Below are 12005 nucleotides of genomic sequence, written 5' to 3'. Positions count from 1 at the left end.
AGGCACTTTATAAATGATTATTAAATGAATGAATATAAAAACTTGCTTTACCATCAGCTCAGGTATAAATCATTGAAAGTTACAGCTGGAAAAGACTGTAAAGATAATAATCAGTCCTTTAGTTTACAAATATGGAAACTGAGGTACAAGATCATGCAGCAAGTCAACATAATGTTCTTTTATAACCATATATTAAGCCTCTACTATATGGAAAGCAAGAGGCAAAATGGCCCAGTGCAGAAAGTTGCCCTTGAAGCCAAGAAGACTTGATTTCAGATATAGCCTCTGACATGACCTAGTCATGTGACTCTGGATAATTCACATAATCTCTCTCTCAGTGGCCTAGACAATTCTCTAGGAATATAAATTGCAGAGAAGGTACTGATTTGCATAGAACAAGTGAGTCTCCTCATCCAACAGTTCCCAATATCATTTGAAATCACAGGTTTGGTCCTTGTCTCTAAACCAATGTGCAAGGCACTGCCTCTACTTGGGATTCAGAGACACAAAGGACATACCCTCTTATCCTCTGAGAGGATTTTACTCAGGAAGATACAAATACGTACTAGAGGAGATCCTAGGAAGGAAGGATGATTGGGACAGGCTTCCTGGGAGCCAGGGCTTTGAAAAATTGGTAGAATGATAGAGAAGTGATGAGAGCTTCCTACTGAGAAAGTGATGGTCTGCTCAAAGGTATGGGGGTCAGAATTCACAATGGGCATGTGGAAGACAGTGCTCAAACCACCCATGTAGGGTAACAATGAGTGACAAAGCTGGGAAAGATAAACTGGAATTTGATGGTACCAACTGACATTTATAAAGAATGTTAAGGCTTAGCACTTCCTATGCATTATTCCATTTCATGGAATGCTAGGCCATGGCGCAGGCCTTCTTTGTGTAGGCAAAAGGAGACCCTAAGAGATTATCAAGGAGGGGAGCTGAAATGTGCAAAGCAACATCTCATAAAGAATCTGTTCTTGGTACTCCTCATAGACTGGAAAGCAAAAAGAAACACATACAAAATGAAAAAGGGAGGGGTGAGGCAAGAGTCTTTGTTCCAACTGATTGGAATCTAGCTCTCTTGACTTGCTTGATCTTTTCTGCCAACAGGTTCAAGCTCTGTCACTCCCAGAACATCTCTATAGTAACTGAGATAAATAACAGCTAGCTTTTCTATAGCTTTTTAAGATTTGTAATGTCCTTTACCAAAATCTCATTAGATCCTCAAAGCAACCCTGAGAGAAAGGATCTTACAGAATCCTTTTTACAGAAGGATTTACAGAAAAGAAAATGGAGGAGAAAATGGAGGCAGACAGTGGTTAAGTGGCTTACCCATGGTCACAAAGCTAGCTAGTATCTGAAGCAGGACTTGATCTTGGGTCTTTCTGACTCCAGGTCCAGTACCCTACCCACTGCCCCACAAAGATGACTTTACATTAAGGTCTAATGGTGTAATTTCAAAAATTAGCCATTAGGTAGGAGAGACAATCAGGCCTTCCTAGCGCTCCTGAAACAACACCAAATGGGTGGTCACCTATTTCATTAGCTCCAACCTGGCTGGGATGTAAGGACTCAGCTACAGTAATGACTCCATTAAAGGAAACTATTAGGATTCCCTGGAAGTCCCCCTAATGCAGTGTGCTATAATCTGAGGAGGCAAATTGAATTAGAAATGGTCTCTAACACCCTCCCACATATGATTATTTAACTGTGCTAATGACCATTCTAAAGCCTAGACTGGACAGCAGACTTAATTTCTCTGAGGGAGATTTAATTCACCTCACTGTCAGGCATCTGGGACACTCCTCTGAAAGTAAAACCTGTAAAAGTGACTGATGGAACCCACAGGAATAATAAAGAAATCCATACCACGAAGTGATACTGGGCCAAGGCAGCCTCACAAAAAAGAAATGAAGAAAGGGAATACAGCAACACAGAATATGGAAAGCCCCTTTTCCACATGGAGAAAAAGGCAGCTTGTCCATAATGGAAAAAGGACTGACCTTAGACTCCGGGGACCAGCTTTGAATCTCATCTCTGACACTTACTTGAGAGGCTCAGGGAAATTATCTAACTTCTCAGCCTCAGTTTCCTCATCTGTAAAATCAGAGTATTTCCTATCTCACAGGGCTGTTTGTAAAGCTCAAGATGATGCATAAGATGTAGAACTGGAAGGAAATCTAAAGCCATGAGGGAGCTTGAAGGAATGAGAGGCTAAAAGGGAGCTAATTGGCTGTACTGGTCCAAAAAGAGACTAGAAAAGAGGGTAGAAGATTCTCTTGTGCCCAGGGCCCTGACTTTATTCAAGGCACTTATTACCAAAGTGGTAGAAATAGGGAGAGAAACACCTACCAGTTGCAAAGCCCTCCATGCAGTGCTGGGCACAAAGTAGGTGCCTAATAAAAGCATGCTGACTGAGTTAGGATTTACAGTGAAATCCCTCTCTGATGCTCATGATAATGAGGCAGAACTTAGAGAAAAAATGGGATTATAGAAAGGGGTAATGGTCTCAAATGAGAAAAAAAGACTAGAACTCAAAATCCTTTTGACAAGTTGAGATAGCGGCTCATGATATATTGGACACCTTCTGGGAGAAGAGGCTGAAAGAGATATAGAAGTCATTAAGAGACCCCAACTTGAAACTATCCACAGGAAAGTTACACAATTCTGTCACCCCTAATGCAAAAAATAGGATTGTAACAATATCACAGAGGTGGAAACAGAGATCGCCTAAACTAGATGAAGGAAAATTACATCGTTATTTGCACTGACTTTTCACTGAAATTTTACATTTCTTTCCATTTTGAATGTAAGCAACAAAACATTTCTTTGTGCTTGATCTGTGATTTCCTTTTACTCTGGGGTAGGGAAAGTCCTCTCCATGGATATCAGCATGTGCTCTATGACTGAGGGAATTAATAGGCCACCAAGAAGTTAAGAGATTTGCCACAGTCAGCATGCATCTGAATTAGGACCCAAACCCAGACATCCCTGATTCTGAGGGCAGTTCTCTATTCACTATAGCATCCTGCCTCTCAGTAGAAAGAGTAGGAGTTGCTAAAAGGAGCTCCCTTACAGATCAATCTTAAGAACAGTGTTATAAGGAGGATCCAAGCAGAGTTCCAAGGACAGTCTTTAGGAGATTGAAGCCAGACCCTGTTTCCGTTAGGAGAAGGATTCTGCCTGCAGCTTCTGTTTATTTTCACGCAGATGGTGGGAATGAGACATTAAAAAGTGATTCAGAAACTAAATGAATTTTCAGCTACTGTATAAACCCCTGGGTACGCAGCCACCCCCTCAGGGAAATATTCAAGTGTCTTCTTTTCCCCTCTAGATCTCTTCCAGTTCCCCAAGCATCCTTTCTCTCAATGAAGCCCCTCACTCTGGAACCCTACACGCAAGTTTTCTTTACCTTTGGGAACCAACAGCTCCTCTGGTTTCCATCTCCCCAAAGGAGCCCCTCACTGCTTAGATACAAACCACAAAATACTTAACACATTCCATTCCTATAAGAAAACCACAACAGCTGACATTTGCCATGCAGGAGTCCTCTCTAGAGTTGAGGAACAGAAGGTAGAGGAACTAGGCCAGAAGCCCTTCTTAATTTGATGGGAATTTGATTTGTTATTAAGGAATAACTGGTAGAGATATGAAGCTGGAAGACAAGTCTGAGTTGTTGGGATTTTTTTTTTTTTAATTCGAAGGAATTTAGGATTCTAGTGAAAAAGAAAAGCAAAAAAAGCCAAAAGAATTATGAGTTTCCACACCCACTTTGACCAATGTAAGGCACTAATGAGGCTGGATGACAAGATGCGGTCATATTGGGCTAGGCTTCAGGAGATCCTTTCCCAACTCTAAAATTCTATGACCTAGAGGTGGCGGTCTATGGGTGTGGCATGCTACATATACTGTCAGACAGTTCATACTTGATGGATTGGTTGGTTTTGCTAAACTGTTTTTTTCTTTTGTTTTATTTAGTTACAATTAATAGATTGCTGGAAGGGAAAGATGTATTTGGAAATAAAAGTAATATAAAAACAAAAGAAATCAAGAAATTAAAAAAAGAAAAATCTATTTGCTAAGTAATTATAGAGAAAATAAAAGTGTCCCAAATGACTGAGAATCAAAAAGTATAGAGGTATGTTCTACTAGGCAAAAAAAAGAGAATCAGCCTTACTATCTTATTTCTATCAGAGGCTTGGTTGTGGAAATGACTGGGAAACTACCTGTAGCTTAGGATTTCATATTCAGTAAGCACTCATTAAGTATTTGTTGAACTGAACTGAAATATGAAATCCACTCTTAAATATGTAAAATTGAGAATAGCAGTTTCTGCCTCAAAAGAAAAGAGAAGAATTCAAAATCTCTTTGACAAGATGAGATATTGGTTCATGATATTATTAGATGCCGCCCAGGAGAGGAAAATACATCCTCATCTAAGAAAGAAGATTAACCAGCCAGGATCAAATCAAGCAGAAAGAGACATGGAATTTATGACAGATGCCAAACCAAAACTAACCCCAGGTTTAAGATTTTGACAATATCACAGAGTTAGAGGGGAACTCAGAAATCATCTAGCCAGGTATTCTTAACTGAATGGGATTCATCGGACAGAAAAAAATGACATCATTCTTTTCACTAATCTTTCATTGAAATTTAACATTTTCTTCAATTTTGAATGTAAGCAAGATAAGGTAATTCTGAGAAAGGGTTCTTGGGTTTCAGTAGACTGCCAAAGGAGCCCACCACACACACACACACACACACACACACACACACACACACACACACACACACACACACACACAGGCTAGGGACTCCTGCTCAGGACCAATCCATACCAAACCAAGAATCCCCTCTACAAATCCCAGACAAGTAGTCATCAAGGCTCCCTCTGAAGGCTTCCAATGACAGAAAGCCACTACTTTCCAAGACAATCCATTTCAGGTACTAGGATGGCTCTAAAGAACTCTAACATGTCCCATTTAATTCTGTTTTCATCAGGCTCTTGTCATAGCCAGCCTGGGATCTTGTCCTTAAAATGCATTTATAGAAACTGAGGATGATCCACAGTAGATTCCTAACCACAAACAACAAAACAATGAAAGGGAAAATAAGCTTTATTAAGGAAAGGTTAAAACAGGTGGCTCTGCTAGTCTGAAAATGAGGAGATTGGGGTGATTTAGCTCACTTCAAGAAAGTTTCAAGAAAGGGAAGCTAGGTGGCACCAGCCGGGAAGTCAGGAGGACCTGAGTTCAAATATGACCTCAGACACTTAATACTTATTAGCTGGGTGACCCTGGACAAGTCACTTAACCCCAACTGCCTCAAAAAAAAAAAAAAAAAAAAAGGTTGTTACCAAATGGAAAGTGATCTTGATCTTTAATGATGGAAGACAAGAAGGAAAATAAACTTACAATTTTGTAACACAAATAAAGGATATACATAAGGAAGAAAGTTCTGATTTAGATGGCTGTAAACCCAATGAGGTTCCCAAGGAAAACTGTTCCTGAGGATTTCTGAGAAACAGACTTGACAGTTTTTTGTTTTCTGTTTTTTAAACACTGTGGTGGAAAGTGCTGTAAATAATTGTGTCATTCTGAACAATTCATTCAATTTCTCTGGGCCTCAGTATCCTCACATGTAAAATGAAGGGGTTGGCTGAGGTGGTCTACAATTTTAATGTTCCATGACTCTATGACCCTAAATTGGCTCTATGGTTATGTTACAAAAATAAAAGTTCTTAACAACTGGCAGTGAGGGGAGGATGTGAAAAAAAAGAATGGATTGTACTAGGAGATCCTGACCAAAGATCTGTGTCATCCTCAATCCCAAAGGCCTTCTTCATCACTGTTACATGAGGAATACAATTCATTCCTAGGAATTCTCTCAAGGTACCCTCCCTGAAATTTAGTACCCAAGAAGGTGCCTACCTGCTCCAGTGACAAATGGCCCCTGTGGGGAATTCTTTCTCAACTTAAAAACATAAGGACTGGCAGAATGGAACTCTTTCAATAATCACGCAATGACACTACTAGCTACCCAATGGAAAGTATGAATAAAGAAGACCAAAGGAGCCAAAGTAAACTTCTTATGAAAATTGGCCTAACACTGGACCTTTGATACGGGTCCCCCAAATCATTGCCGATCACCAAACTCGGCTATGCTTTCCCATTTCTTTTGAAATGAGGCACCATAAGTCCAGAACTTCCATCATTTTGGTTCCTTTTTAATCCTTTCAATTGCAGGCATAAAGAAAGCTTCTTCATCCATGTGATGATTCACAGTATTGGTCCCTGACATGAGGAATAGGGAAAGGTGGGGTCAGCTTGCCACCTGGGCCATCCAACTTTGTCCAGGGAGCTGTGTTTTCCTAGAATCATCCCACCCATAATGTAAGAATTGGGAATGTTAGGTTCCGGAGGGACTTCTACATGATCCAGTGTACAGAAGAAAGCTACAGTTTCTTTGTAGGGCTACTCTGAGGAGTAGGGTAAGAGGGGGAGAGGACAGGAAGTGGAAGCTGGGACTGAACCTCTGATTTCTTTGGTATGGGAACTCCCTCTACAAAAGTGCCTGGGCAACATTTTGCAATATAACGGTAATAGCAATATTAGCATTTCTATAGGTCTTTAAGGTTGGCAAAGCACCGTACTTTTATGATCTCTTTGATCCTCTTGATAAATCTGGGAGGGAGAGCCTTTATTATTCCAGTTTCACAGGTGAGGAAAGGGAATCTAAGTTAAGTGACCTGCCCAGGGTCACATAGCCAATAAGTGTCTAAGGTGGGATTTAAACTTAGGTCTTCCTAATTCCAAGTCCAGAGCTATGCCTCCTGGCAGGCTCTAACTCATAGTCTTAGAGTTGTCTGGAGGAACTGAAGGGTTAAGTCATTTGCTCAGGGTCATAGAGCCAGGCAGGTCTCCAATCCAAGTCTTCCTTTATAATTCTGATGCTACATGATGTCATGGAGATGACCCTGGGTTCTTGAAGATTGTGCCACCAGAATCTAAGTATGGTCCCAGAAACAACTTGGTGCCTGTTATCCAAGAACCAATTTAGCTACTTATGCAATGGCTTAACACTAGAAAGTTGGCCACCAACCAGATGAATATTTTGGTCACAATAATTCATAAAGAATATCTCTTAAAGATGTAGAGAGATCATTCATAGCATCACAGATTTAGAAGAGGCCATTTACTACTTCATTTTATACGTGAGGAATCTGAGACCTCAGGAGGTGAATTTATTTGCCCAAAAGTATGCAAGAAGTAAATGGCAGTGGCAGAATTTGAACCCAGGTCTTCTCATACCTATTGCCCTATTCACTATATGAGTACTATCTTGATCTGGGTTGGTAGAAGGAATAGCCATAATAATTAAATCACAGATCTTCAAACTCCACTGGGGAGGAAGGAAAGGCTGGGAAATGACTGCCATTGATTTAATCCTGCCGTCTTTGCTAACCACCCCAACCCTAACCACTGTTAGCCAACACAGCACCTTTCATGTAAGAGATGCTCAAAAAATATTTGTTGAACTTAGCATCAAAAGGCAGTAGTAAAACAAGTCCACAAAAGACAATGGAACATGCAGTCCTAGCCAATGATCTGCAATTTTTTAAATGCCATTGAGAGCAAAACTTCCACCAACCAAAGTCTAACAACTGGAATCCCATAGGCAACAGTGCAAGAACACAGGAGAAAATCTCCCAAGTACAGGGGCTCCAGCAAAGGCCTCCCACAGTCAGAAGCATTCATGTGAGCATGGAGAAACACAAGCTGAAAATTCCTCGCCTGGGTTGTTGAGGCGCTTGTCTCTCACTGAGCTCTAAGAGGCCAAACCACACGCGCTCAAACACACATGCACGCGCGCGCATACATACACACAGACACACACACACACACACACAGAGCTTGGCAGTGGTTGCGTTCCAGGACTGGTAATACAAGCCATGGGACTGACTGCCAAGACAAGCAACAGAACGAGCCAGGCCCAGTTTCATTGGACACCATATACTGCATATGGCCCTGGAACCAGCGAAAACAGTGTTCTCACCCTCCTCAAAGGCATAGGAGACCCTCTGTTTTCAAACACACCTCCACAGGGCCTTCATTAAAGGAAAATGGAAAAATAATGTGTCTGTTGCCCTCTTTCTACATATATATGTACATACACATGCATACACGCATATGCATGTGCCCACACACACAGTATTTCTCTCTCCCTTCTCTTCCTCCTTTCCCCCCTTCATTTTCAAACATATTTCACTACTATGGAAAAAAAGCGAACTGTAGCAAATGAAAGCAGAGAACTGAAAAGGAACAAAAGAATATAACTTGCCCTCAGCTGGGATGGCTCAAATGAACTTAGGCTGAATGAACCAAAAGCAGACCGTCCACAGCTCAGGGCTCTTCCATTCCAGGCTGAGCTGGAAACGGAGACCTGGGCATGAAGAGCAGACCCCACTGCAACACCAGCTTCCCCATCCAACTACAAGACCAACAGACTTTGGATCTTCCAATCCTGGGTACAGCTTTGCAGACTGAGAAAATAAAAATGCACCTATATCCTATAAATGGATATGGAAGATGGGAGGCAGGGAACAGATTTCATCAAAAGCAAGGGAAATTAGGGGAAGGGAAGGGACCCTTAGCAGGCAGTCGTCATCATTATAAAGGTTAAGGCATACACACAGGAGCCCAAACCCAGACCTAGTGGGCTTTGCCACCCTTTCTGTCAGAGGTGGCACTATCAACACATCACCCTGAGTGTTACTTCATTAAGAATGGAGAGGAAAGCAGGAACTGATCTCCCAACACTTATGGCTTCTAAAAGTACCTTATCCCTTCAGGTCAGATAGGAAGGATTCAGCAGATGCCTGGGGGTTCTGGAACAGTGTCAAGGCAGAAAGAAAATAGAAGGAATAGGAGCTGTTCTGCCTTCTACCCCTCAACCTTCAATGACTGGTACAGGCCCCCTATCTTATCTTTCTTGAGGGTAATGAAACTCTAGCTTGTATTTAAGGGTCTCCATTTATAAGGATACCATGCTACCCAACAATAGGGATTCTTAGACATCTCTAAAATCAATACCACATGCAACTGGTTCCATGTTTAACTCTACCCTAAAAACCTGCAAAGGGAGATCTATCTTGTAGTCAGATTTGTTAGAAAAATGAAAGCAATGAAACCTGTTTCCTAAAGCTTCAGAGAAATAGAGGAGAGAGGTTGTGTAGAGAATTCTTCACTAGAGCCTCCATAATGACAAGGCACTGGGTCTCCTCCCCATATTGTGTTTCCCAGCACTTTATGTTGATGACGACCTAAACAGTTCTCATAAGATTTCACCGAAATTTATTTAAACTTTGGCACATACTGTCTATAACAGTCTCACAATACCATTCAGGGTGAGATTCCCCCATCAGTTGGCACTACCCAACATCGCAAGTATATCCTGGGCACTTGTAGGAGAGGACAGGTCTCCTCTCAATGTTAAACCAGACAGAAACTAAATGGGGAGAGTGACTCCTTGCCACCCCACCATCACCTTCTCCAATTCCTTCCCACTCATCTAAAGGCTCCAGCCCCTAAGCAAACCTAATGTCTTCTAACTTGTATTGTCCTTCCCCTACCCCCATCGTCATGGCAACATGCCACTAACATCTGGGGGTCCAGGTGTATTATAGACGGGTTCCCAACCTCCGAACTCTGATGGATCAGAAGAGTCCTCAGCACCGAGCCAGACGGGGCAGCCAGGGGAGGAAAGGCCAGTTACTGCTCAGGTCCTTATGTAACCCAAAGTGGGGGAGGGTGGAGCTGGAATGGCCACAGCCCACAGCCCCTCTCCCAGGCCAGAATGGGGGCACAGACCATGTAGACAGCCTAGAATCCCCTGCTGCCCTCTTCCCGGGATCTGAACCCCAGACGCCTTTCCCACAGAACTTTTCCCACCTCCATCCCCTGAGGTCTGGACTGCTGGTCCCTAGGATTCCCTGGGGCTTCCTCTCCAAGAAGGTGGGCAGGGGGAGGGCCTCTGGGCATTCTCGTTCTCTTGTCCTTTCTCACTGCGATTCCCCAGACCCTGGTGCCCCGGTCCCCGGTCCAGGGTGACTGCCCCATCGGCTTCGGACGGTTTTCTTCTCACCCACCCCGCCTGCCCCCGCCCCCGAGCAGAGGAACTCCCCACAAGTGGACTAGGGAGGAGAGCTGGGCGGGGAGGCGGGGAGCGAGCGAAGCAGAGCGGCAGCCCGGCCGAGAGCAGCGGCGCTGGGGAGGGGACGATCGGGAAGTCCGCAGGCCCCCGCGCCGAGAGCCGTGCCCGGGGGAGGCGGCTCCCTGGGCCGCTGCTCCCGGAGGCTTTAGGCACCTGGCCCGGGTCTGGTCCCCGGACCTCCAGGAGCTCCGCCCGGGGAGGGGGCTCAGTGGGACGGGGGGTGCCCAGGTCCCCAGGTCTGCCGCCCGGGGAGGGGGGGAGCCCACGAAGCGTGCGCCCCGGTACCCACCGTGCAGAGGGAGGAGGCGGAGGGCTGCAGCAGCAGGCGGACGACGGCCGCTCGCCCGGCCCCGCTGCCGCCCGGCTCCGGAGGCCCGTCCTGTCCCGGGAGCCGCGGCGCCCGGCCCGCAGCCGCTGCCTGCCCCGCCTCGGCCGCTGCCACAGCCCCCCCGTCGCGGCGCTGCCCCGGTGCGTCCCTCCCGCAGGCTGTGGCGGGCGGCGGGATGGGTTGCATCAGCCCCGGTTATATAGCGGCCCCTGGGCGGCGGGGAGGGGTCAGGAATGCGGAACCGGCCGGGCTGCCAGCTCCAGACGTCAGCGGGGAGCCGAGAGGAAGGGAAGGAGGGGACGGGGAGGGCAGGGGGTGTGGATCCGGCGCCGCGCACCGCCGACCTTCACCTCCTCCTCCCGACCCTCACCTCCGCCAGCAGGCGCCCGCCCGCGGCCGCAGCCCGGCCCGCATCCCTCGGGCTCCCTCCTCCGGCCCCCCGGCTCCGGATAGCCGGAGGAGGGAGGAGGACGCAGGCTTATGTAAGACACCCGCCCCCCCACCGGCCGCCCGCGCACCACAGTCCCCGCCGCCCCCTCCCCGGCTCGCGCGCCCCAGCCCCCCCCCCCATCCGGCCCCCTGGGGCAGAAAAGATGAAGGCTCTAGGGCGCCGGAGCCCATGTATACATAGCCTGTGCTTGATTATCTTCTTCATGCTCGCCCGGCTCCTCGCGAACCCCGCGTGTGTGAGGCACGGATCAGCCGCAGGTAGGTGGTCGCTGGCACAGGCAGCTGGCATGTAGCAAGTTCTGGGACCACGGGCTGCGAACCCATCACACGCTCCCCGCCCACCCTCCCGGTGAACTTTTCTGACATCCTGGCATCGCAGACTTAGAGCTGGAAGGGATCCTGGGCGTCATCTTGGCCAACCCACCTCATCTTACAGGTGATGACGGAAAGGTCCAGAGACTTGAAGTCACCAGCCCAACGTCACGCTGTCGGAAGCCGAGATGGGAACGTGGGTTCCCCTGGGTCCCAAATGCACCTCTCTCTCGCCTGGGCTGGGGTGCCTCCTCTTCTTGAGTTGGGGTTGGCCCCCAATCAACATCCTTGATAGCGACTGAAAGGGCTCCATTGTCATGTGCAATTCATTTGACTGAAGAGGAAGGGCCAGCCAAAGGGTTCCCAAGGCCAGCACACTATGAGGTCTTTGGGCTGATCTTCCATCTACCACAACTCCTAACTACCTCCATCCACTTAAGATGGCTCAGAGGAACAAACAGTACCCAGCAGCCCCATTCTGCCTTAATTCCACCCCTGTTCTCCCATATCACAACTTCTATTCCCTTCAGCAGAAAGAGATGTGAAGCCATGGGACTGCTTAAGACTTTCGCCCAAACTAGCTGACAACTATAGTATCCTCTATGCAGAGAAGAGACATAAAGAAACCCTCAACAGGAAGAAATGAGACATAAAATTCAGTAGTTGGCATCCCCCGCCTCCAAACCCTTTTGACTCCCAA

The 12005-nt window shown here is 46.2% G+C and overlaps 1 protein-coding gene across 2 annotated transcripts in view; it reads right to left on the bottom strand.

Annotated features, from left to right (window-relative positions):
* Nucleotides 1-11432, bottom strand: part of JDP2 (Jun dimerization protein 2) — a 77035-nt gene extending 65603 nt beyond the window's left edge. The window contains exon 1 of one of the 2 annotated variants that reach the window (XM_072623496.1): nucleotides 11171-11432. In XM_072623496.1, the coding sequence (XP_072479597.1) occupies nucleotides 11171-11282 (112 nt within the window). In that variant the 5' untranslated portion in view covers nucleotides 11283-11432. Of the gene's footprint in view, nucleotides 1-10504; nucleotides 10821-11170 lie in introns of those variants that run through there. The other variant, XM_072623497.1, reaches the window with a different exon arrangement.
* Nucleotides 11433-12005: the final 573 nt, after the last annotated feature.

This window comes from Notamacropus eugenii, chromosome 7, assembly GCF_028372415.1.
Source record: "Notamacropus eugenii isolate mMacEug1 chromosome 7, mMacEug1.pri_v2, whole genome shotgun sequence".
In the NCBI taxonomy this organism is placed as follows: Eukaryota; Metazoa; Chordata; class Mammalia; order Diprotodontia; family Macropodidae; genus Notamacropus; species Notamacropus eugenii.
This window is presented reverse-complemented; position numbering and strand designations above follow the sequence as displayed.